Raw genomic sequence first — 27,376 nt, forward strand, 5'->3', positions numbered from 1 at the left:
CCCACCGTAAAAATATTTGGCAAAGCTGTGTTGTAAATGGATTTGTGCTTCTGCCTATCCCTACCCCTTGTTCAGGTTGCTCACACCTTCTGTTCGGCACATGTCTGTTCCCCTTCAGCCCAGTACTGTCTGTCCATCTCCTTCTCTTTCTATGCGTCTAATGGAGGTTGGTAATCCCGTTAGGTGCTTGCAGCAGGCGCTGCCGAATTTGCTTGCAAACGCCTGTGCCAGGTCGAGTGTCATTGCCAGCAGCACTCTTGGCGGGATGAAGGTTGCATTAGTGAACAGTAATTGAAATGCAAAATAACATTTTGATCGAGCGAGCAGGCTGTTTATTTATCAGATCAATAGCCAAAATGCCCCATCTGGAGAAGTCAGCGTGATAATAAGTGATAGCATTCCAAGGGCAAAGGGAACAAGCACAGCAGGGAGGACATGCCGGCTGGGTGAGCCGCTTCGGGTTGGGTCACGCGGGGCCGTCAGTTGCTGAAACTTGCTTCTTTTTGGGTCCCTTCTTTGAAGAGGGCAGTCCCCCTCCTAGTAGCATCTGCAAAGGGTTCCAGACCTCTGGACAGAGAACAAACAGTTCTTAAATACGAGATCAAACAGAGTGCAGACATATGTAAAATCATGTGAGGTCTTCTCCCTCTCATGCTCTGGTAGACACAGGGCTGTGACTCAAGGTGCAGACTGTGGATGATGTAGCTCAGTTAGGTGGTGGTTTTTTGATTGTTTTTGCTTTAGTGCATTATGTTTGCTATAAAGGTCTGAACACTCACGGTGATGATCTGGAAATATGAAGTCATAGTTTGGCTTCTATAGTGAAGCTGCTGGAATGGTATCTAGGTGCATCCACATAATGAGGAAAGGGGAGATGTGGGAGGCTGCATGTGAGGAAGGGGTTTGTGTGTATTTGCACAATAAATTTTATTATATGTATGCATACCTGCTTTACACAGATACCCTGCAGAATAAAGCTATGCAACATTTAAGCCTATCTCAGAAAGGTACTATATGAAAGTGTAGAAGCAGCTGTATAGCTTCTTTGTGGGTGCCTGTCTGCCTGTCTGTCTGCTTTGCTGTGTCTGTCGCCTTCTGCTTGTCCATTAGTAGGGATGCTAAAGACAGGGAACAGGAAGTGAAACTGAGGTTGAAGACCTTGCAAGCTAATGTTTTTTTCTTTCATGTCCCAAAATAATAAGAGGGGAAAATGAAGACTTCCTGTGATGAGGAGATGATCTATTCACCATGACAGAAAGGAATGTTTTTGTGATTTTTTTTCTAAACACATTTAGTTAAATTTTCAAACAATGATCCCAATTTGGGAGGAAAATGGAGGTAATTTTAAAGTATTTTGCTTTAGAATTTGTTTGGGGTGAGTTGTTTGTTTGGTTTTTTTATCTGGATAAATGAATGTGCAAGCTATGCAGAATGTTGAGGAAAATTATGCGCTTGTTCTGTTACACAGTTTTCTGTCTAAAGAGTGATTTGTGGCCATGGTCTCCTCCTCATCTCTTGGTTCAGACAACTAAGAAAACGGGACACTGCGGGGCCTCAGGTAGGGCTGGGCTTGAGTGGACTGGAATCTACTTTGTCAGTCAAAGGAAATGGGGGCAAACAATCTGGAAGACGGATGAATGAAGTGGATTTAGAACGAGTCATTAGGGTTTGAAGCTGGAATTTGGGTCAGCTACAACTGGCTACTTAATATATGCAGTGTGTGGTAAGAGATCTGCTAAATACCTACCAAAGGTGGGGTTTTAAAGACTCAGCAAAACTGAACCTTGAGGTTATTTTAAATAGGTAGCTAAAGATAATCCTGTATGTTACAGCAGTCTAAGGTGTGTAGAAGGAAACTGGCTGTTTCCATGTATTGCTTATTCTCCTCAAACCTGTGGTGTTCATTAGCTCGAGAGGAGCCTGGTCTACAGTTACCTCTCTCATGTACTCCCTTTCTGTGCTTGTTCAAGTGCTGTGTACCAGCTTCACTGCGTGGCACAGGTTTCTTGTCTGTCCTTGACCCCATGCAGTTCTCTTCTTGTGCTTCCATCCTCACTGACAGCCCCACTCGCTCCCACTTCCACACTTTTCCAGTGGTTCGGGGACGTCTCCCCTATGCCAGATTCAGTGTTTGCTCTCACAGCATTATCTTGCTTTGCCACTGTATCATCTTAGAAATGCTTTCCAGAGAGTCAGGGATAAAAAAGATTTCAAACTGAAAAGCAATAATTGCCTATTGTTATTTTCCATGCTGTAATTTATGTGGAACTAATTTCATTCAGTTTTTCAGGATCTGTCTGGTTTTGAGTAATGTTTCTAATGATGAGGCACTTAATTATAGATTTCTCCGAGAGCTACAGGTGGAATCTAGGCAAAGCCCATCTATTCTGTCTGGATTGTCCTGGCAAGGGTGGGAGAAGGAGGCAGAGTCCCACTACAACTGCAATTTTTGAAGTGTAAGAAACAGAAACCCTCAAAAAAAAAAATTAACAGGTCAAACTCAGAGAATTCCTAAATGCATCCATGTTGGAGAACACACAAGTTCAGGTTTTGTCTGAATAAACCAAGTCCCCTTTCAGTAAACTAGTATTCATAAAGAAATGTTAATTCTTAAGTCTCTTTTCACATTTGTTTCTAGGATTATGTCCTTGATTTGTAAGTATCTCCCATCCTAACTCCTTCAAACACTTGAAGGAATTAAGCAATACCTCTGGGTCTCTCTTTTTTCCCTGCCATTGTTCATCATGAATTGTAGGCAAGGTTGAAGGGAGGTGTGCCTTCAATGGATATCTTGAAGTGCAAGGAAGTGCAGGCTGAAGAATTTGCACTGGTGGCAATTTTCTCTCAGAAATGCTAAGAGGGTACTGAATGAAAGAAAAGGTCTATGTGAGATGAGACGAGGGATCAGGCTGGGATGCAAAAATAAATGTGATGTGAATGGCAGTGCTGGAGGTTTTCCTTTCCTTGCCCAGCTGCAAAGGTGGAAGCAAAATTCTGACGTACAAGTGTTTGAAGTGTGCTTTACTGAACATGTTGTTGTGTGAGTCTCATTCACAAGTGTCTGAAGGACACTGACGGTACTAAGAGAGATACAGATTATAAGTGCCCTAGATAGGCAGAGTATAAAGAAAGACATTCAAGAAGAAATGAAGGTCTAGCTGAGCATTTCAACAGGGATTGAATTGCAGCTTTGCTCTATGCAGGCAAAATTGTTGAACTGGTGTGAGCAGTCTTCCAGATGTAGAAATAGTGGAGGAAGAAGTGGAAATGTGAAACACAGAATAATAACATGGCGGGGGGGGAAGGGTGGTGGTAGAATTTGGATAAATAGTGAACAGCAAGTCAATCCTGGTCCTTGTTTTGCTGTGGTATCAACAGTAAGTATAAGCAAGAAGCATTAGTTCAAGTGCTAAGCGAGTCACTCTGGAGGGAGCGCCATTAGTACACCAGAGGGCAAGGTACCTTCGAAAGGTGATGTGTTAATAAGAGAATGAACTGATAATGTACGTCACACCTCTAGATTAATTGTCACTTCATCTGTGTAATACTTCTTACCATTTACTAACAAGAGTGTCATCCTCAGGGTGAAGAGAAATTGCAAGAATGAGGAGAGGGATAAAGGCTAGTAGGAAATCCATAATGTCTTCTGCCCATGAGAAGCCATTTTTATTTATTAAGCAGCCTCCAGACAGTTTGCTGCGGCAGCTTTCATCAGCATGAGCTAACTTGGGCTAGAGAAGATCTACCGATATGTAACTGGGCTCTGGTTATGCAATGGGTCAAAGGGATAGAATGTCTCCTGGGCATTAGACAAACAAATGCTGTTTGTGTAAGAGCCAGAATATGAGCACTTGCTGTCTCCATCTCCTTAGCTTGCAGAAGAGCCCAGCTTGGGCCTCCATCTCCCCTGCTGTGCAAGGAATATGTTCCTCCAGTCTACATGGCAGAACTGGTCTCATCCAGTGACGCACTTCAGTAGATCTCATACAACCCAGTTCTCTTCAGGAATACCAGGGGAACTGACCCCTGGAGACAGGTCTCTAGATAGGCTCTTGCACTTGGGGAGCTGTGGGACTTTGCTGGCTTCCTTACATATTTTCATTTTAGCTTCTTCAGCCTCCTGACTCAAAAGTTCTTCCCCTAACCCACCATCAAATTATAAAGCAAATAAGAAAAATCTGTATCTCTCTTCAGAGCAAGGGTGAAAGGCCGGCCAAGCGTGATGCATTTTTACAAAACAAGCCAGGCCCAGATGCCCAGCAAAGCCAAAACCAACAGAAAATGGTTGTAATTGGAATTAGATGGTGTAGCTCTTTTAGAATAAAATGCTGACAGTTGGACCTTGTTACAACCTGGCAGTCCAGGTTTGTGAACTACAGGTTGGTATTCATGCTGTGGAGTAGAACTCACACAGTGCTGTCTACTCCAAATTAGAGAGCAAGCTCATCAGCCTATTGCTAAGCTATGGTTTATGTTTGTTCCAAAGACAAGTATGTAGTACTTGTGTGGGCGTATTATGGACAAACGCCTTGCAAACAGGCTGTCTGGGGTTTGCCATACTCTATAGAATAGAGGCATAACCCACGCAAGCCAAAGGGAGCCACCACTAGCAAACATGACAGAACTCTTAGAAATTGTATCTGCAATCCAGAGAAAAATATTTAGATTGATCTGAGGTTCTGACTCTCTTGTCCTTTATAGCAATGCAAAATACTGTGATTTAAACAAAAAACCTCTAAAGCCTATGCCACTGTAACTTGGCGATTTATGTTTATGATCATGCCCATCAGGCATGTACTACCCAAGCTCTTGCCTACCCCCAGAGAGAGATGAAGTTTGTCTGGGGAACAGGATATGTTCCTGTATGATAGAATAAGACCAGAAAAGCTTCCTTTACTGTGGCTGGTATGGCTGAGTTGTCCACAGTTATCCACTGTACAGGAGTGAAGTAGCACATTGGCAGATCCCATTATTCTTGGGCTGTTGTGTGGAGAAGAGCTGTCAGTGAAGATGAGGAGTCTCTAGATGATGTCTCTCTCATTTGAAGTCCATATTGAGTAGAAGAGCAGGAGAAACCAGTGGGTGCTCTGACCCCTTGACTCCCTAGCACCATGGTGGGTGTCCTCGAAGCGGAGAGGCAGGGTGGAAGCATGTGTGTGAGCTGTCCATGGTAAGAGTAGGTCGCCCAACAGGTGTGGGCATCTCAGCTCCATGACATTAACTCTTTGCATAGGTGACCTAAAATTACACTGGCTGTTATTGCAGCTGTCATGTCTAGCTGCCACTTGGAAAACAGTATTTATTTCTGTCTCTTGTATCTAAAAAAACCGACCTGACAAAATTTGGCTTGTTACTGGTGTTGCAGCCAGTGTTTGAGAACCTGATCTATATTGTTTGTCAGCCAGCTGTGGGTTGCAAAGCTTTCTCATATGGCCCGCAAAGGACACAAAGTCTATGTTGCCCAAACGGCATCATGGCATCATATGCATATCTCATTTACACATGCAGGGCAGTTTTATGTCATCTGGGCTAACAAATACTGATAGCAAAAATAGGCCTGTACTGGAGAAGAGGTTGGATGGTTTATCTCTGTGTAAATCATTGGTGTTTCTGCAGATTAAACTTCTTTGGTCTTTCATGGTTGGTTTAAAAATGTCTGTGCAATCCAAAGTGTGCTTTTGTCACAAGCTGGGGCCTGAAGCGAGCAGGTTTATACAGGCAATCTTCCTGGGTTTTGCCAGTAAAACTTGAATCTGCTGTGAGGACTCCCTGTTCATGGGCTTCAGGACTGAAGTGCAGTTCCACAAGCACAGCCATAGGGCACCTGGAAGTTAAAAGCTGTACAGGCATCTCGCCTGCAGGCGTTTTCAATTTTATGGTAGATCTTAAAGGACTTAAAAAAAAAAAAATCAAGATTTCATTCTCTCTGGAATCCATACCCAGCTGTGAGAACCACCCAAAAAAACCCCATTTCTGACCTTTTACATTTCTCCTTGTGCCCGGAATAGAGAAGATTTTGCCTGAGGAGGGCTTGAGTGTTCTCTCTCTCTCCCCCTTCCCTCAGCTGATACTAGTTCTACAGCTATATTTTAGCATTAATTTTAATGACAATTTCAGTCTTACTGTTGGAAATCTCCAACATGTTGGTTTGGTGAGTTTGTGATTCTCTCAATAAATACTGGTGAAGGGACTGGCCTACATGGCAGAACTTCTGATGCCCATTCCTTACCTTCCTCCAGGAAACTGGCGTATAGCACTGAGCTATCCTTGTCTTTCCTATTGAAGATCACGTAATGAGGACCAGCCAGTAGAGAAGCTCAGCAGTGTTGCCTGTAAACTTTCCTTGATCCAGTTTGGAATAGGGAGTGCTGCATGGAGAAGGTACAGGGTCAAATACTTGGGTTTGCATCAGCACTTAGGTGCTCAGATGGTATTAAGTTACTGAATTGTGGATACCTTTAGCCAATAGAGAATTCTTCTGATAGGGAAAGGTTACCTTCTGTTACAAAGCTGGATATTGTTCTGGCTGTCTTGCTAAGCAGGTGTGAGTGGTGGACCTTGTTTTCTCTTTGAGTCAGGTGAAGGCTTGTAGATAGAGTACTGAATTCCTGTAATTTTCATATCCAGATGTAGAATAAAGAGGTAAACATAGCTACAAATGACTATTTCTGGCAGAAATAATCTCAAAGGATGTGCCGTAAAATAGCCTTATCTGCATCAATTCCAAACTTGTAATCCCTGAAGTTTAAAAGAAAAAAAAAAAAATTGGGGGACAATATTTACTGCCTTGATTTTATAACACTAATCTTTTGTGCCTTTCTGGTCCTGTCCATCTAGCAGTCTTTCCCTCTCTTATTATTGCTGTTGTTCTCAAGAGAGCATTAAACTCATAAGTAGTCCAGCCACTATAGAGAAATAGCAAAAGATGAAAGGCTGGAGAAGAATTGGAGAAACTTGTAACATTAACCCAATATCACTGCCTGAGGGAGATAACACTAATGGATAAAAACCTAAAGCACAATGTTGACTTAGTCTAAACCTGCATATTTACATCCAGAATCACCGAGATAGGAGCATGGTTGTCTGAGGGCAGTTATAGGCACGTAAAGGCTAACAACATTGTTAGTCATAAACAGCAGTGGGTTTATGAAACAGGAGTACAGCAGACAATAACCTTTCTTGATACAATTAGATAATTAGTGGGCAAAAGGAATGCAGTGGATAGACTGTCTCTGGACCATGCATGGGCTTTTGACACAAAGCTGTGCAAGATCTTATTAGGGAAATTAGATCAAATTGGTTTTGATACAAATCCTGTGAAATGATCATGGATTAGCTGACAGAGTGTAAACAGAAGGGTTAGAGACATTCTTTATCCTTCTGCAAAGGTGGTGTCCAAAAGGGCAGTGTTTTGGTTTTAAATATTCATTAGTGACCTGGAGGAAAATGTAAAAGGCATAGTTCTCAAATTTACAGTTGACAGAACTGAAAGATACTAGAAAAAAATGACAGTAGAAAAAAGAAGAGCTAGGCTGAAAAAATGAGCATTATTAACAGGCTTTGGTAAAACAAGTGGCAATTAGCAGTGTGTGGTTTAAAGATGATACTGGATCTACTTTGGAACAAGGAGCATCTCCGAATTTCATGTTGTGCAGAGCACGGTGGCAAAAGCAGCTTATGTTCAGAGAGGTCCCAGTGAGACAGTGGCTATCAAATGATGTGAGCTGATGTGCAACCTGATGTCTGGCAAAGCTACTGCTCAGTTGGTCCATATGTCTGCCCGGCTGTGTGCTTTCCAGAGTGACTGTCCCCTGTAGTGCTGTGGCATCGCACTGTGTGATTCGGGGCACCTTGCTACAAGAGAGACCCAGGCAAGTTGGAACAAATCCAGAGAAGGGCCACAAAGATGCTAAAGGGATTAGAGGGAATGACCTATGATGAGGAAAGGTGAAAAGAACGAAATGTTTAGAACCTCTAAGCCTGTTACATGGGCACAGAAATAGTAACGGAGTTTCCTGTGCCAGCACGGAGGAGAGTTGGATCAAGTCTCTCCCCTTTTACATTCCTATTAAGGTAACTAGAGCTGGGCAAAATGGGTGTTCATCACTTTGAACTCTGCAAAAAAACATTTAGCTGTTCTTCTTGAAGTTCAAGATGTTGTATTTCATTGCCAGGGGACACTCTGAGTCTGTTTAAAAATCACCGTAGGATCTCCATGAGACTTGCAGAAAGTCGCAGCTGGTGAGTCTTAACTCAGTGTGTGCTGCCCAGCAATAGTCAACTACGCAAGTTGTACCAGAGGCCAGAAAAGAACACAAGCTCTGGAATGGCTGGAGTACCTTAGCTATGATCTTTGATCTGTCTTGGTGTTAAGGACTTTTACCTCTAAAGCATGCGTTCACATCTAACCAGAACTTGCTATGTATTACTATATCCTGGAAGGGAACAGGAGTGTCCTCAGCCGTAAAGATGTAGGGGGTTTGTTACTACCCTCGATTCACTATCAGACAATCACTGTTTGCCTGCCTTGGGGAGGAAGGCTCCTTAATTGAGGTTGTGAGTTGAGAAGTGAGTTGGTCTTAGGAGATTGAGCTCCCCTCTTTTTTTTTTTTTTCTTTTTTTTTTTCAGTGGAGGGAAATACCTCAGTGGGTCTTGTTGAGGTCCTCTGTGAATTTGGGGCTTTTTAAGAGACAGAAGCTGGGATTTGAACTCTGCTGACTGAATCTGACAGTATAGCTCACCTCGTTGTCATGCCTTTTTCATAGCATTGTCCTCTGTCTGCCCTTAACATTACAACTCCAACTCCTTTTACTGTGGAGTTTTTCAGTGCAGAGCAGTGTTTTATGGTGGTTTTGCCTTCCATTTTGACCCTAATCTCATGTTATTGTGCCCAGTGATCTTCAGATTTTTACTACAAATGCAATTCTCAGGTAGGGAAAGGTTCCAGAATCTGGCCAGCACAGCAGCTTTCAGCTTTGCTGTGAGATGCTAAGATCTGGACTCAGCTAGCAAAGCGTCATCTTCCTCCACACAGTCAGCTGGCATTCCACCAGGAGATCTGCAGTCTGTCTAGGTGCCCTGCGGGATTAAAGATGAATGCACCTGCAGCAATTATTCCTGTAACTGCTTCATGGCCTCTGGTCCAGTGTGACCCTCTGGGCAAAGCATGGGCATTCATCAACTCATCATGCTGTCTCTGAGAGGGACCAAACTCTGGATTCCTCTCAAGTAACACCAGGCAAAGCAGCCGAGGAACGTGAGATGCCTGCCCATACTCTCAAGGTCAACAGTCTTGCCAAATAACAAACTTGGCCAATCGATTCCAGAGATAGGAGATGAGGTCAAACATTGAGGATGAAACAGAGAAGGGAAAATTAGGAGATACTTGGGTCAAATGAGATCATAAGGATGCAGGACTGTGAAGTTGCTGCATACAAACATCTACATTCGTATCAACAGATACACAGATATTTTTTATATATAAGTGTGCACTCCAGCCTTGCTGTATCACAGAATGTTTTGTCCTGTCCCCTGCTGGGTTTGACCTCTTGGCAGAAGGAGTTGCCACAAATACCAGGTAAATAGGCTGAAACTGAAATAGAAATAGAAATTACCCACATGACCATAGTACGGTAACTTTAAACCAGCAGAGCTTCCAAGAAGAAAAGTCAAGCATCCCCAGTCAGTCAGAATTCTTTGGACATGTCATCAGGAAAATGCACGTATTTAGGTTTTCTTAAAGGCCTTTGACAAATTATCTTGCTGAAGGGAAAATTTAACCTCTTAGGTTAATACTATTATCAATTAAGAAGTGTCTGAGACAGAAAAGAAGGGTAGAAATACCCTACCCAGAAAAGAAAGAGAAGTCAATTTTCAGCATGGTAAAGGTTAACATGAATCACCCACAAAGATCAGTGTTGTGGTGTTTGATCCATGTGTTAATGATCTGGGAAGTGGGTGAACAATGAGACTCTGCAGATGACATCAAATTATCAGGAAAGACTGAAGAACTCCGGAGGATCCTAATAAAGTTGGGTGCATGGACAGCACAATGGTAGATGAAATGCAATGTTGACTGTTGCAAAACATTGCACACCAGAAGGCATTAATTTGATTTTGCATACATCTTAATGGATTCTAAAGTAATGGTAGCAACTCAGGAAAAGATCTGAGGATTGCAACAAGTAACTTGCTGATATTCTCTGTTGAAGAAATGGTAACAATTTAGATTTTAATTTAAAGAGGGAAAAAGCGAACAACGTAAGGAGTTATATAATAGATAGGCTGAAAATAACACTGAAAATATGGTAACGTCAGTAGGTAATTGATGGCATGCCTTTGTCTTGACTACTGTCCAGACCTTCAGCTGGAGAAGTGATGGAGCGGTGCCAGTTTCATGCTGCTGAGGAGCTGGCTCATTGAACTCTGTTCTGGATTGAACAGAAATAGCCAGGCTAGAGGAAGTTCAGAGATGGATGATGAAGCAGATAAAAGGTCTGCAAAAACTTCTGCGTGAAGAACAATTATATAGATAATGAAGACCTGAATGAGGAGAACATGGCAAAAGTACATTTCCTGAGGAGGAGAGTCAGGAGATGTCCAGGGAGCCTGAAAGGCTGCAAATACAGTATAGGCAAATAAAAGTGGGATTTTTTTGTTTGTTCGTACACCGCACAAGTAATCCCTGGAACTCATGGCTGTAAGATATCATAAAAATTAGCAGTGTTCTAAAAAAAGGCTGAACATTTAAGTAAGGAGTAAGACTATCTGTGACTAAAATAAATAAGAAGAGCTTGCGAATTTGGTAAAGATGCAGTCCTTTCCATATACTTAAGAGCATAACCCTCTCTCTAAGAAGTGGGAATTTGAGAGAAGTATCTCCATGCAAAAGCCCTATACTAGTAAATAGAAGAAAGATTAAGATTAAGCTGGAGGAAACACCTGATCAGATGATTTTCCTTCAATTTCTAAGCTCCCCATTTAATGATGATAGTGAAGCAGGGGGTAAGGAATCCAATATGAAAATTAATCAAGACTTCTGTATAACAAATGAAAATCCAATCTGAGCAGGTCCTTTCTGCAGGGTCTGCTAGTGAACTTCTTGCTTAGAGCCAGGGCAGCACATCTTGAACTAACCAAACATCTTTTTCACCTGGCCTGCCACAGACAGGCGCATTTCTTTCTTCTGTCCCAGGGGTAGATTGTGTTTGGGGTAGATTGTGCCTCATCAGCACTGATGCCCCTTCCCAGCACTGCAGCCTGTGAACAGCCTGAATCATGATCTACATGAATAGCCTTGTCTTTATTCTAATGTGAGTTTGTGGGGAGTAGGTGGGCTATTCTTAGTGAGTTGTACTGATACCCCTGAAGGAGAAGGATCTGGGTGGGGGCGAACTGCCTGAGCCAGCTGGAGTTGGACTGAGGTGGGAAAAGCAGGGCTCTCTTTTGACCAACTTGGAGCTGGGTTTGGCCAGGAGGCCGCTGAGTGCCTTTGCTCTCTCCCCGCAGGCTGCTCGGCAGAATGGCCACGGAGGAGCGGCACCTCTCCTCCAGCTGTGGGTCCTTCATCAAGACGGAGCCCTCCAGCCCATCTTCTGGCATCGATGCCATCAGCCACCACAGCCCGAGTGGCTCCTCCGACGCTAGCGGTGGCTACGGCATCGCCATGGGTGGCCACCCCAATGGCCTAGACTCACCACCCATGTTCAATGGCACAGGGATTGGCGGTGGGTCCTGCCGTAAGCGTTACGACGACTGCGCCAGCGCCATCATGGAGGACTCGCCCACCAAGTGCGAGTACATGCTCAATGCAATCCCCAAGCGGCTGTGCCTGGTGTGCGGGGACATTGCTTCTGGGTACCACTACGGCGTGGCTTCCTGTGAGGCGTGCAAAGCCTTCTTCAAGAGGACTATTCAAGGTATGGTGGGAAGGGAGGGACACTGAGACATTCACTCCATAGCAAAAATGGGAGGTGGCCCCAGACATTGCTGAGACTGCAGTGTTCCCATGTCATATAAAAGGGGGAAAGGGAGGATGAAGGTAATGCACCTAACCCTCCATCCTTTTGTATGCTTCCTCTCTCCTCCTGCTCAGCTCTGGTCCTTCCAAATCAACCTGGACATGAAGTTAGGCTTTGTGGTGGTAGGAACATTTGCCACGTTCCTAGCCTGGCTGGCTACCAGATCTGGGTGTCTGGCCTAGTGGATCTTCCTGCCGTTGCAGGTGGCACTGATACCCTGATAATGTGGCTGCTAGTGGAGTGAGGCCTGGAAAGGAAATGCTTTGCACTCTAAAGGTGTTTTTAAGGCTCATTTGAAGAGTGGTTGCCCCTGCCTAGAGATGGCATCTCTTTAGAGATGTCTGCACCTTGAGGTGAAAACTCCAGCATTACAGGCATAGAGAGCTTCTCACTCTGTCCTGCCAGTCTTAATTTGTGGCTGTGGACTCCATACAGAGCTCACCACAAGGCTGAACAGGGCACTTGGATGACAGTCAACCCTGTGTTCATCCTTTTCCAGTTCCACCAACCCCTTTCATTCAGATGCAACTTCTTTGAAGATAAAAACTTTAGGCACTGAAAGAGATAGAGATACCCAGTTTTTCTCAGTCTTACTAAGGATGAGAAGTTCCTCGGGTGATTTTGAAAACCTCATTGCACATATGTGTAGATGAATTGCAGTGCATTGCTCCTGCATGTACAGTTCACATACGAGGTGTATGGCTGTGTCCTGACTGCCCAAGGTATGCCGCAGGTGTGCACACATGCAGGTACAATGGTATAGCCAAAAGTGGGAGTGCATCCAGGCAAGCTCCAATATCCATGGATCCTTGGGTGTACTTACATAAGCAGGCCCCGTGTGAGCAAACATGCCTGGACGTACAGATGCTCCCTTTATTTCTCACGCTCTCTGACTGGAAAAAGGACAGGATCATTCACCTTCCAGTAGAAAGTGTATTGAGTTTACCCGATCATGGCGGGTTGACTAGAGACATGTCCAGTGAGCAAGCAGCTCTGTGTGTACTTGGCTGTTGGCTGGGGTCAATCCACTACACCAACACTTCCTTATCTCCTGTGAAATGAAAGAAATGCGCATGTGGGGAGAGCACTTATTTTATTTTTGTTCACTGAATGGGCCCGATTGCACTCTGTCACTGGGAATGTCCAGCTCTGGAGTGGACAGAACAGTACAGGGTGCAGTTCAGCCCAGGTCTCTGCAGAATTCACTATTTCTAGCTTAATTTCTTAGATTCCAGATGTCTCTCCTTACTATTATCTAGCTGTGGAAATAATCACTTTTTATTGCCCCACTGACTCTTCCTCTTTTATTATGCTGTGTGGAAAGCATGGCCATCTCTAGGGCATTGGCCTGTTCCCTGGCAGTGTTTCTGTGATTTGTCATTGCTGAATCTCCTGTGATTGAATGTGAACTTTTACTTGCACTTCTGACTGTCACCACTGGCTCTGTCCCTCCTCCAGCACTTGGACCCATTCCCAGTGTTTCTTTTTGGCACATTCAGGTGCTAAAGGAGGGACAGGGTAGTACTCTGAAGCAAAGCCCTAGGGGCTTCTTATATAGGAAGAGCATGAAAAACTAACCCCTCATAGGAGCAATACTGGGGCACCTCTGTGGCAGAGCAGAAGAGAGGCCTAACCTGGAGATAGAGAAAAAGACCTAGGAATTTTTGAAGACTTCTCAGAGAAAATCAAAAGAAAATGATGTAGGGCGGCAGTACCTGAAGTCTGTATCAGCCTGGGTGATATGTCAGCTGACTTAATCCCAAGAAGGGACAATGCTTCTCTCCAACCCCCTCTCCCCAGCACAGCCATATTCTCCCTGTGGTTCCCTAACTGATTGCCTGTTAATGTGTAACAGATGGGGCAAAGGAGTAAGTGGAGATTTCTCTCACCCTGTCATGAGCTTGGGCTAGCGACTGAGGTACCAAAATGCTTTTCTTCTGAGTGGGAGAGTCAAGTATGCTGTGCCCGAGAGTGAGCAATTTCAGCTATGGAGCTGAAGTCTGAGCCCAGGGGAGTGGGCAGCAAATAGGGCTGCAGTGTTTGGCTGAGTCAAGAAAATGCACTGTTCCCAGGGCTCTGCTGCAGTGCATGCAATATCCAAGCACAGCCCTGGGTATGCAGGGGAAAAGGGTTTAAGGACTACATAGAAGAGATGGCAAGTGGCAAAAGCATTTCCAAAAGGTGTTCGTCCTGCCAACTCTATTATATTTAGTAGATGTGTTAAGCATCTAACTGAAGAAGTGGGAAAAATCTTCATCCAGGCTGCCTAACATTGATGTAGGGTATGCAGAAAGCATGCAAATGTGTATGTTATACAATTGCATTCCCTGCTAGTATCAAAAGACTTGCCATGATTCTGGTATCTGGGAATGGCATTGACTCAATGGTTTGAGTACAGAGATGGAGCTACGACCCCAGGATTTCCCAGGTGCTCAGGAGATGCAGTAGGTAAATTCATCATCAGGCTTTTGTGGTCTCGGACCAGCCACTTCACTTCTGGGTGCTTGAGCATTGAAAGATGAAAACCTAATAACTATTATGAGAGTACTTAATCTGTTGGCCCTACATTTGGTTAACTTTATTAAGTAGCAGGTGTGCATGCTGCTATAAAATGGGTCTAAATCTGTCCTGGATGATTAGACTACTATGTAAATACCCCTGATCACGAAGCAGAGCTTCATGCTAAGTCCCCCCCCCCCCCCCCCAACGACTCCCCTCCCTTGCTACAAATGACCCCAGTCTGCCTATTGGGTTTTTTTAGCTGCATTAACTCAGGTAAAACCTGCATGTCTTGAGGCAAGAGGATCCTGGAATAGCCTGCTGCTACAGCAGTGGGAAGAACGGACATCCAAGCTGCAGACCTTTTTTGAGCCTGACAGCTCTGCAACTCACTTTCCCCCTTAGACAGGCAAGGCCAGGCTGTCCTGGACAGCACAAGGGCTGTTGCTTTTCAAGTGATGCAGAGAAGATAGGCTGAAAGCCAGCATGGACATGGCTGGTTATCTCTGAAGTCACTACTACTGCTATGTGGGAGTTTTCCATCAGTAGGATTTTTCCAAAGAAAAGCAGAATTTTTACAAAGTCAGATTTCCCCAAAGAAAATGTTGATGATAAGATAAAAAAAGGTCAGGAAAATCCAAACTGTTGATTCACTTCAAGCCGAATTGGAGTGTTTGGTTTTGCTGAACTAAGCCAGGATCACACAACTCATCCTAACCTATCCCACAGGTTATGGGTGCATCACACCTATGACCTCTCTCATGTTGTGTTACATGGCCCAAGAGAAGGATCGAGGCCTGGAAAACTGTGTATCATTTCCACTTTGCAGCACTGGCAATGCTTGTGATGGAAAGGCGAAAACCTGAGACGAGATGACAGCACGCGCCACTGGGCTGCAGGCCTTTCTCTCTGAACATGTTATTTTGAACCCCAGGGCTGGACTTCCCATGCTTTGAGGCAGAGTCAGAAATTCTGAACTGACTTGATGCATTTTCCGCCAGCTAGGCTTGTCTGACAAAACTTTAATCCTGTTTCTCTACAACTGTATTGCTTTGTGGGAACTGTGCTTTGGGTCTCCATTATATTCTAGTGTCCGTCTGCATTTACCTCCATGACGCAAGTGTCCTCCATAAAAACATGTGCCATGGGCATCACCTGACTTTGTGAATATTGTGGAAGGTGCAACCTAGCGAAGACAGGAGAGAATCTGAGTTTTGAGCATGTTGAAGTGTGCTGCTGTTGGTGCTTAAGAGAGGTCTGGTTTGAAACCCAGAAATTCGTATTAGTTGAACGTAATGGAACGTGTCTGTTACATGAAAGATAATGCGTTTTAGATGTTTCTGAATTAAAATTTTTTGAATTTCTATTGCATGGAAATCCTAACTAATCCTTTCATACAAATTTAGGGCAAAGGCAAATGCTGGATTTCTTATGGGATACAAATTCTTAATCTAACTCTACTCTGTTCCTTCTTTTAATAGTTTGCTCAGTAGATAGAGTGTTATATATCAATCAAATATATTGTCATTATCTTTTGTTCATCAGTCGTTACAATTGGTAGTTTTGCCTGTTCTGAATATTAACTAGTAACAGTACTATGTAACCATATGAGTCCTTTATTATTCAACATATTCATGACTGTGACTACCCTTCATCTATTTTTCATCTTTTTTCAAATGGTGAAAATTAAGGCTATTTCTAAAATAACCCATTAATATAAAATAAAAGCTTAAAGCTCAGCAAAATAAATCTGAATTAAGATTTCTCTCTCTGATCTTTGTGAATCATCTCGTTGTGTGCTTGGAACTCATACCCATAAGGTAATACACACTTGCAAGCAGTGATATTGGGGAGAACTGGTTATTGGAGAGTCAGAGAGGAGAGACACATTTACCATCATCTTCTGAATATGCAGGTTGTGTATCAGGCAAAGTGTCTGCATCTGTGGATTCCCTGCTTGAGTCTTGCAAGCTTCAAACTCAGTGCATGTAGCAACACAACTGCTGTGCTGGGATGCCCTTACACCAAGAAGGGGCTTAAAATGTGGATAATGCAGCTTAGAAGACTTGTAGGGATTTATAACAGGCTTGTAACAATATCTGTAGTCTTCTAGGACTTCCTGGTTGTCGTTACGGTGGTTAGAGTGGGAAGGGAGGAGCAGTTGAGAGAGTTTGCTCATTTTCCTGAGCAGAAGAGCATTACCATCCACAGGATCAGCAAAGGGCCTGTGAGATGCAGAAGGGAGGTTTTGTGTCCCTACAGTAGCAGCCACGGCAGCCAGGCACTGTCCTATCCTGTTGTCTTTCTCAGAAACGTGCCTGCTACTTTTCAGGTGGGATTTCACAGCCAAAAAACAGGAGATGTTCTGAGCTTTCCAAAAACTTTTGAAGCTTAACCAGGGAAAGTGCAGTATTCCCCAGATCTAGTGCCTGAGTGCTGCTTACTATTCACAGCTCTAGCACTTGGATTCAGAAAACCATCTCCAGTGCACTCAACTCTATTAGTCTTGTGTTTTCTTTTTGCCTCAGTGCATCTATACAGAGAACTCTGTGCAGGATCTTTTCTGTAGAACTTCAGTGAAGTATTTCTGTGTCAGAAACCCTACAAACAAACTTGCTGCCAGTAGGGAGCTCCAGGGCCCATCTCCTGCATCCTCATGCAAGCAGAAGGCTGATTTGAGTGAGGTTGTGCAAAATGTCCAGTTCCTCTTTTGTGAAGCAAGGAGCCAGGTGTGCCACCCTGAGGAGGAAAAAGTGCTGGTGTTACACCTATAGCTACCCCCTTTTCCTCTCATAGCATCAAGAGTCCTGAAGCCTTGGTCGTCACATTTCTGTTTTTCTTCGTGTATAAGCTTCATGAAGTAAAATTTTGTTAATCTAAGTGTTAGGGCTTATCTCACCTGCTTTTCCAAAGTCTCATTGTCCTGCAAGTGATAAACACGTGTACTAGGGTGGGGAGTTTTTTGGTTTTGCTTTTGTTGGGTTTTTTTTTTGGTGGGTTTTTTGTGCTGTTTGTTTGGGTTTGTTTGGGTTTGTTTGGGTTTTTTTCTTTCAGAAAATAGGAGCCTCTATTGATGCTTGTATATACTCAGGCACCTAGATGAGGGACATGTCCCTGGAAGCATAGGACAGCCATGCTGAAAATCAGGTCACTTATTCAAGTGCCTAAATACAGATTTACAGGTTCAATATTTGAATCCCTTTCTTTGAAAACTGGCTTAAAAAATAACCCCTTTTACCTCACACAGATATTGGAGAGATTTTCCTCTGATTTTCACAAAGTACCTCTCCTCACAACAGGACTCAGGCTATGATGCCTCAGTTAGAAGGGCTTATTTAGGTGGAAGGTAATAGAGAATCCACTCCATACATATTATCAGTATTCCCCATCCTGGTGCAGGAGGTCAGACTAGTGCCTGCTGAGGGCAGAGGAACTGCTGGTCTGGCACTGTACTCACCAAGGACCTTTTTACAGTTTTCAGATCCCTTTTCACTGAGACACCCAAATGATCTCTTTACCTTCGGAATCGGAGATAAAAAGGATTCAGGACAAAAGCTTGTGGGTCCTGAAATGAAAGTGTCATCAGAGCTAGTGACTTATTGAAATGTTGGGTTGCTTTCTTCTGCAGACTGTCCCAATCATGCAGAATAGCTGTCCCATGGAGTCATTATACTGACTGCCTGATGGGACCTTCCTAAGGCTACAGTATTTTGCAAGCAGTTCTTGTAAAACAAACAAACAAACAAAAACAAAAAACCCCCAACCAACCAAAAGAAAAAAACAACTGTGAGGGCAGTGTAACAATTGTTACAAAAATTGGGATAGAAGGAAACAAATGCATGAGCTGAGGTGCCTATGAGATGGATTTCCCTGGGAATTCCTATTCTCAGCCCTCTGGCCCCAGGGGGCTGGCAGAGAGTGGCACCACACCATTGGTCACAACTGCAGCATGATGTGTCAAATCACTAGAGTGAAAGACATGACCTGAATGAATGGAATTTGGAACTTAATAGCAGATATGTCTGAATCTGGGTTTTTCCCTGAAATTCAGGAGAAGCTGCAGTCATCTGGCCCTCTGAGTCACCCAAAGAAAGAGTTAAGAGGTCTGTGTGCAGCAGTGCAGAGCAGGACAGAGTATGGAAGGAAGGGAGAGGAGAGGGAAAGAATGATGAAAAGCAGTGAAGAAAAAAACAGAAAAAGAGGGAAGATGAGGGGTTTTCTTCAGAAAACAGAAGCTGAAAATGTTTTAGCTTTAAGACTTTCTTGGCTACTTCTATCTAATCTTTCCTGAGTTTCCTCATAGAAAGGCTTTATAGAAAGGCAGGATCAGTACACAGGGAGCAGCTTATGCTCTCAGTGCCATACTAATTCTGAGCTTAACTCCCCTGAGGAGCCCTGTCCATACTGAAGCAGGAGCTGGGTGGGACTTTACTGTGCTCCCCAAGCTCAGGGAGGCATTCTCCTCTTCCCAGTCCCTCCCCTTCCAGCGAGGTAAGGTGACTAATAGGGTCTGTTCAATGACCAAGCTCTCGTGCAATTTTCAGGTGCTCCTATTGTGTGTGCACTGGAAAGTCTGTTCCAAACTGTTTAACAGTCAAAGGTCTAATTTTACAGAAAATAGGGTAATTTTGCAGTTCTCCAGCATAGAAACCATGATCTATCACTTTAATAGTCCTTGGCTGTTTCTTAGCATCTCTCATCTAAAGGCTTTAAAGTACAGTTAAACCTTAATGAATCAAGACTTACGATCTCCCCAGAAGGTAGGTTTGGCACTCGTTTCATTTTGCAGACAAGCAAACTAGGACACAGAGAGGAAGTGATTTGCCCTCCAAGGCGAGATATGAAGGCTTAGAACAAATCCAAACTCTGATCTGGTCACCCACCAGTTGATGTTTTTGAAGCCATTTTTTAGGTAAATCTTGTCCCGTGGTATTGGTGAGGTCCTAGCAGTTTTTTCAGATCAAATGTAAATATTGTCAAGGAAATCTCTTTTAATACAACAGTTCAAAGCAAGGCCTTGCCTATTAGATTATCACATTTTCTGCCCTTTCGGGTCGCATAATCTACAGTTCATGACACACTGAAACTTGACTCAAATTTTATACTTGCATGCAGACTTGTCCATGTGCACCCTTGTGTGCTGATGCTCTTCTGCAGGGCCTTGCAGCACCCGCAGCTGCTGTAGTGAAGGGGAAACTCTCTCTGAACGCCCTGTGCCAGCAGCCAGGCTGGTGGTGTGACCGCCAGCCGCTGGGAGGCTGCTGGAATTCCGATGAGTTAATCTCATCACTTTATCACAGGGCACTTACAGAAATTACAGGGAGTTGTGAGCAGCTCACTGTGCTGGCAGCCAGCCCCAGGACCCATAAAAGAAATTGAGACACACACACACACACACAAAAAAATGTCAGAGAACTTTGTTAAAGTTTTGGAGATGATAGTTTTTCTTGGATGACTTCTGCCTGGGTAATGCTGATTGCACCTTCCCTGGTGATGTCCCTGTTTCTTGCAATAATGGCTGGTATTGCCCCCAGCTGTAGCTCTCAATCCCTGAAGCGCAGAGTATGTTTTGGGGCCATTTACTTTGGCAGCGTTGTCTTGTGCGAAGAGGGTACAGTGAGCCTCCCCTCTAGCATTTATGCCTGTAGAGAGGGCTGTAAGACACAGCTGCTTGTCCTTTCTTCCTTTAGACTGGGCACAGTGTTTGGAAAGGGCACATGAGCCTGTGTTCAATGTGAAGGCAATAAGCATGCTGAACAGGATGTCCCACCAGGGCTGGGTGTGTTTTTTCACCTGTGCTTACCAGCAAACAACATGACTGCTGCACTACTTGGTGGCCACTGCTTTGCTGCCCAGGAAGGGGAGTCCCAGTGCCCACCTTCCTCTGGCTCTGCTCCTTTAACAGGCTTGATCCCAGTACAGAAGTGCCTTTGAGAACTGCTTTTTCAAGCTGTATATACAGTGTGTATATGGTAACCAGTACCTACACCTACTCTGACGCTATCAGATTTAGTTGTGATGTAGGTTTTGTAAACCATTTCCAGTACTTTGCTTGTCAAGGGGTCCATGGGCTGGAGGCATGGAGAAGCTGGGGGATCTGCTTGACACAATGTAGAGGCACCTTGAGCTGTCAGATGAGGGCTGTCACTGCCTCCTGCTGCTATTAAGGGCTCAGTGCCCTTGGTGTAGTGTCTCTGTGTTAGGGTGCAAATTTTTGGCCTTGGGACCACAAAACATGAAATCTTACATCTCTCCAGAATTCTGGTCCTGGCTTTGGTGAGAAAGGTGGGCATTGAAACTAAGGCAAAACCTTCCAAAGTGAGACTGTGTTTGAGTTTTATTCCAGGTTTGTTCCTGCTCTGTTCCTTCCTGTGTGGGGCACAGCAAGTATCTGATCATGAGGTCAGGGCCTCTGTACTCATGGGTCTGTAATGTGCTGGAGCTCTGTGTCTAGAGCAGAAGTTTTTTTTATTACCTTGAGATCAAGACTGAATCTCAATTTCCAGCTCTCCGAGAACGTTGCTACATTGCTGGCTATTGAAATTCAGGTGCTGCACAATGACGAAATACAGTCTGGATGGAAGCAACTTGTGCAGCACACTCTGCTCCTGCAGACAAACTGCATTTTGGGGGCAGATGAGCAATGGTGAGGAATGGAGTGGCTGGGCTAGAGCTTAGGGGCAAGTTGCAAGTCTTGTTACAAAACAAGAGGCAAGAGGTAGAAGGTTTATAACTAGCAGGCAGATCACCTTTAGGCTTTGGAGGTTGTGTGCTCCTGGGGTTTCACCCAGCATGGGCCAAGCATGGTGAGATACATCAAATGGTGCTTTCTTCCTTTTGAATCTGTGCTCTGTCTTTCCACTCAGATTTCCAATGGGCTTTCCAACTGCTTGGTTAGCCCCAAGGTCTAATTACCACCCCCAGAGACTGGTATGTATCAGATTGTTTGTCTTTAGGGGAAGGAAAGGTCTTGCACAAGAACATAGAAATCCATTACAGAAGCAGGAACAAAAATCAAGTTCTGTCCCAGTGCTACTAAACTGTAAGCTCTGCTTCTAATCTGATGGTATGGAAAGGCCATACTGTGTGTTCTCTCGGCTCTTGCCTATGCTTCTCTCTACAGCTCTGACTGAACTCTTGAATCTCAATTTCCTGCTCTAAATCACCAAACCAACTTTTCCATTCTTCTGAACTGACTGTAGAGCCTAGAAATCCTTTTCGGAGCTGCCTGATTTACCCAGTAGCTAGACTGCCTCAAATGTATTGTCATTGTCCGTGCATCACTGTCAAGCTTAGATTTCCAGTCCTGCTCCATGGCAAACATTGAATAACCCTCCTCAGAAACATCATCTCCAAAATGAATGGCAGGATGGAGACAGCCATTTCTGTTCGTTGTCTTCTAGGACTAACTAATTGTTGCATTACACTGTCATCCAGCATAATTCCACTTACATCCTCATATCAGACCCTCATATCCATGTTTCAATTACATTCTTGGCTTATGATAAAATACAGTGTGACCAGAAATAAATCTGGGATGCTTCTTGCCCTGCTTTGTCTCAGAGGCAGTGTTGTGAGGTGATCATAAATGAAGAGGAATGAGGAAAGAAATGCTGATGCTCTGTGCAGAGGGATGAGAGGCAGGTACACAATGACTAATAAAGTAAAACTGGAAGGATTTGCATAGAGAGCCTGTGTTCGTTTTACAGGACATCTTATCCATCTTTCTCAATCCAGACCTACTGCTTCTGCGCTACCTGTAGTATGCTAGCTGGCAGGAGGAAGCAAAGGAGTCAATGCCATCTCTGAACTCCCTGGTCCCCTAAGCAAGGCAAGAAAGGGCAGGTGACATCCATCTCACAGACATGGAGCAAGACTGGCAGCAAAGGGAATGCTGCTAATGTCTGAACTGCTCCCACTCTCAGCCCTGGGCTTCAGGGAACGGGCCGGGTTATAAGGGATGCAGCACAAGGGATGATGACGTGCCTGGAGGACATATTGTGCCCGAAAGCCCAGCATTGCAGTCATGTCCTTGAATGGACAGGTTTCTCCTAATACTTAGAGCAGCATTGCTTTTTTCTGAAATGTGTTCTAATAAGTAGTGCTGGGCTCTCTAAGAGCCATCATGAGCTGGCTGTGGTCTCAGAGTCTGTGTGTGTGCAAAGGAGTGAGCAAATATACAGCATATGCAAACTGGTGGTGGTGGGAATATCTGGGCACTACAGCCTGTCCCTGGGTCAGTGGGGGGAACGTGGTTCCTGGGTGACCATCTCTGTGTTTGATTGCAGGGAATATTGAATACAGCTGCCCGGCCACCAATGAATGTGAGATCACGAAACGGAGGCGCAAGTCCTGTCAGGCCTGTCGCTTCATGAAATGCCTCAAAGTGGGGATGCTAAAAGAAGGTAAGACAGAGTCAGACTGAGAATTGTTCTCTGTCCCAACAGCACCTGGGACTCCAGGCCTTGCAGGATCTCCTAGGCTAACTACACACTTGCCCTCTCTGACTTTCCAAAGGTATCTTTTTACAGGCTTTGTAAAACAGTCAGGATGGGCAGTGACAAATAGGGCAGTCCAGAGAGGTGAGTGGTTCTAGTCAGCACCCTCATGCTAGAATATTACTTCTAGCACTTGCAAATCTGACAAATAACTGGACTAGCTGTACCAGACTGTTTCCTTTCCCAAAGGAACCCCAGGCTAGAGGGTGTTGCTGTTCTTCCCCCCCAGGTCATTTTGCAGTGTTGGGGAGGACAGGCTCTTGTGTGGTCATGACTGGCTTGGCTGGGCTTCATAAGGGAAGGATGGAGTTAATGCAGAGCTATGGCACAGTGTGCAAAGGAAGTCTGGCCATATTAGCACTCAGGAGACTTTCTGAAAATGGTGGGTAGCACAGGTTTGTCTGGGAGCTGTGGGTCCCCTGGCCTGCATGCTCAACCTGCATTGTGCTCAGCCTATTGATCTGTTCAGCGCTCTCTGAGCAGTGTTCAGCTTCTCTCCTGTGCTGCTTTTCCTTCCCCCACCCCCGTCTCCAATCCTTGTCCATTCAAGGTGAACCACAGGGAATTCAGTGGCAATTAAACACATTCTTATAGATTGACTTTAAAGCTTTGTTTCCCTTGGGTCCGTCTGGGAGAGGCAGTGAGGGGAGGAGGGGGAAGGAAGGAGAAGCGTTGCATGTAACCCTCTGCATTGCTGTACCTGGCAGAGCGTGGCCCCCTCAGTTTAACCACAAGGAACAGCAGCTGGCTGTGGTCTGCACAAGTCCTGTATGCTGGAGTCAAGATGCTGGGAGGCAGCTTGCTTCCAGGTCATACCGTCAGAGCAACTGGTGATAAATTGTACAATGTCACTTGAGCGTGTATTGCTTTGCACTAGGGCTCTCTCATTTCTTGAGAAGCAAGTTGATGGCAGACAGTGTTGTTAAGAATGTAGATTAGATGTTAAACCCGGTTCTGTTCCTTGATGGATGTGTAGTTTCTGTGGTTAAATATCTTCCTGCTAGAGCACACCAGTTACCAAGGGGAGGAGATGCAGACTTGTGTAGTCTGGCCCTCCCTGACCTAGGTGTAGAGATGGTAGAGTCAGAGAATCTTAATCCACTGCTGGGAGGGAGGCACCTACTTTTGGAGTTAGAGAGGGACCACTGGAAACTTGCTTATCTGCATGTGGTAGTTTGGGGAGGGGATACATCCTTTTACCCGCACGCCAATCCACACAAGTGACACTGGCTTTAGTGGGAGCACAGATTGGTAATGCACTCTAGCCTGCTCATATGAATCCCATAAAACAACCTTAAAAGCCTGATGTGGCTCCAGTCACTCTGCAGAGCAGCAGCATGGGTCCGGGTTTGCTGGCTGCCTGAATCTGTGCTGCCCTGCGTCCAAGCAGTTGAGCTTCTCGGAGCTGGCAGCTGGGGAAGCAGAGTCACAGGAGCTGGCGCTGGTGTGTCTGACTGTGTGGCCAGGACATTCTCTGCTTCCAGTTCTGGGATTTCGATGCAGTCTAGAGCAGGGTCCTGTGAAGGGTTTTGTGGCTTAGACTCCAAGTTGTGTGAAAACAGTTAACTCCTTCCAGACCAGAGTTAGGCTGGCAAGCAATGTAGGTTCGCTCACATGATGCTGTGCCTGAACTCCTGAGCCCTGTGGGATACTACTCATGGCAAACTGAAATTTGACTCTAAGGCTGCTTTTGTGCTGAAGTGTATTTAGTTATTCATATAGGGATTGATTTGGCATCATTAAAGCCACTGGGGAAGGGTGGTTTGCTATTGATATTAGTGTATCTGTGATCCTGCCCATAATATTTAGAGCTGTGGAATATACAGTGTAAAGATATATTGATAGTAATGGGATGCAAGAACACATGACAATATCAAGAAAGGAGACTACACTAGCAATCTGTAGATAGGACTCCTGTGTTCTAACACAGAGTGGTCAAGTGATGTTGGGCAGGCATCTTTTTTTCTCTTTATTTTGCTCAATTTCCAGAGCTGAGAAATAAGGGTCATACTGCTTTGCTTTGCAAAAGGATTGTGAGGACTGATTAGTTAACTTTATGTGAAGCCTGGTGAAAGCACAAACTATTAGTATACAGAATTCAATCAATACACATCTTTGAAAGCTAAATCCAAAAAGGGAGAAAAATGGTTTTACAGTCTTTGGTCTCCACAGAGCCAGGAGTTTCTGGAAAGAACAAATCCATAATTGTTTGACTTGCTCAAAAATGCAGAATTGACAAGGGATTTTGGATTAGAAAAGGTTCATTGGTCTTTTCCATCTCTGATCTGTCATCCTATTAGCTCATCCATCCCTTTTCTCTGCCAGGGCAGGAGTGTTCCCAGCTGTACATTTCTAGTAGTTTAACTGTTTTTAAAAATCCCTGATGTCTTGGTTTCCCCAGAGGGCCTACTCTGCAGTCTCCAAGCACTCATTAGGATAAGATGTGTCTTGATACTTGAGCTACAATTTTTTTCCTTTCAATAGTTCTCCCTCCTACTTTGCCTCAGTATACCTCTCTCTTCTTGCTGGGGTTCATCCACGGCAGAAGGTTGCAAAGCCAGGTTCTTTCTCCTGCTTGATCACCAGGAGTTTGAAGAAAAATTGTCTTGTGATTAAAGGCAAGATCTAGAAAACAGTTCTTCTCTTGACAGGTTTCTCCTTGATGTCCTTGGCACTGCGCTGGTAACTTAGTAGGAATATTTCTGGGTGAAGAAACTGTCCTTCCTCTGAAGAACAGTATGCTATTCCATTAGTAACTAATTAAGGGGTTCATGATTTCTTTTTTTCTTTTCATTTTCCTGGTTATTGTTGACATACATGATGTACATACCACCTCCTGCCTTCTGGACATGTGGCTTGAGCCTCTTCTTCAGGCAGAGGACACCGGTATTCAAAGATGGCAAAAACAGCTAACCATGACTTCAAGCTTCTGCCTTACTCTTGAAATGCTCAGCTTGATGCTGCAGGAGAGACTTAAGCCTTCCCCTTAGGGAGTGCATATGAGGGTCACTAGGCATCTTCTCTCCTCCCTACATGGGCTGCAGCTAGGCGAACAGCTGTGCATGTAGCCCTTTAAGGTCTGGGGAGACTGCCCTAACACAGAAGTGCAGGTTATTCAGGCAATGCTGAGTGAATGAGGATCAGGGCAGGAAGAGAGCCAGTGGAGCAATCAATAGGTGTCTCAAATATCCAGGCCACTTTCTTTAAGAGAGTTCCGATCAATGCATTGCAACGAGGGAACTGCATGGACACCAGAGCTTTGCTGTCTCAGGTTCTCCTGGCATGACGCTGCAGGGCAGGCGAGACTTGCTGGGGAAAGTGGCAGGCAGAAAGCTCTGTCCACGGAGCCCAACTGGCTCAGATGTCTGAAGTGTTGGCCTGTCTGGCTGCCTGTCTCTCACTTTCCCCTTCCATCTGGAGTGTGCCCCCAGAGAGCATTAATTAGCCCCTTACTAGCAGGCTCAGATAGGAAGCTGCTGAATCTGGAGTCCAGGATTCCAGCAGACTCCAGTCCCAGCACCCCTGTGGAGAGGCACCATCCCCAGAAAACTTGCGCTCTGCTGCTCTTGGCCTTGCTGAAGCACCAGCCTGTAGGCAGCAGGAGATGGAGCATCTTCACAGCTTCTTCCAGGAGAAGTGCATACCCCCTGCTCTGCAAAAATCAGAGAAACCTGGGCAACGTGTGTGTCCTGGTTTCAGCTGGGATGTAGTTAACTGTCTTCCTAGTAGCTGGTACAGTGCTATGTTTTGAGTTCAGTATGTGAAGAATGTTGATAACACTGATGTTTTCAGTTGTTGCTCAGTAGTGTTTAGACTAGAGTCAAGGATTTTTCAGCTTCTCATGCCCAGCCAGGGCACCTGACCCAAACTGGCCAACAGTGTATTCCATACCATGTGACGTCCCATATAGTTTAGGAACTGGGAAGTGGGGGGGCAGGGATTCGCCGCTCGGGGACTGGCTGGGTGTCGGTCGGCGGGTGGTGAGCAATTGCCCTGCGCATCATTTGTACATTTCAATCCTTTTATTACTACTGTTGTCATTTTATTAGTGTTATCATTATCATTATTAGTTTCTTCTTTTCTGTTCTATTAAACCGTTCTTATCTCAACCCACGAGTTTTACTTCTTTTCCTGATTTTCTCCCCCATCCCACTGGATGGGGGGGGAGTGAGTGAGCGGCTGCGTGGTGCTTAGTTGCTGGCTGGGGTTAAACCACGACAGTGTGATACTGCTGACCCCAAATGGAGAACATGATATCTACATACATGCCTAGCCAATGGGGATGGCCAGTGAAGGAAAACGTGCCCTGAAACTTGCAGAGGAGAAGCATTGCTCAGAGCTGGGCATCCCTGTCTTTC

General features: G+C 44.8%; 1 protein-coding gene across 4 annotated transcripts in view; it reads left to right on the forward strand.

Annotated features, from left to right (window-relative positions):
• Positions 1 to 27,376, forward strand: part of ESRRB (estrogen-related receptor beta) — a 101,597-nt gene that overhangs the window by 48,208 nt on the left and 26,013 nt on the right. Inside the window, exons 1-3 of one of the 4 annotated variants that reach the window (XM_010583744.1) lie at positions 11,402 to 11,424; positions 11,510 to 11,919; positions 22,809 to 22,925. In XM_010583744.1, the coding sequence (XP_010582046.1) occupies positions 11,523 to 11,919; positions 22,809 to 22,925 (514 nt within the window). In that variant the 5' untranslated portion in view covers positions 11,402 to 11,424; positions 11,510 to 11,522. Of the gene's footprint in view, positions 1 to 11,401; positions 11,425 to 11,509; positions 11,920 to 22,808; positions 22,926 to 27,376 lie in introns of those variants that run through there. The other 3 variants (XM_010583741.1, XM_010583742.1, XM_010583743.1) reach the window with 3 other exon arrangements.

The sequence above is a fragment of the Haliaeetus leucocephalus genome, unplaced genomic scaffold (assembly GCF_000737465.1).
Source record: "Haliaeetus leucocephalus isolate CR32 unplaced genomic scaffold, Haliaeetus_leucocephalus-4.0 Scaffold932, whole genome shotgun sequence".
Classification (NCBI taxonomy): Eukaryota; Metazoa; Chordata; class Aves; order Accipitriformes; family Accipitridae; genus Haliaeetus; species Haliaeetus leucocephalus.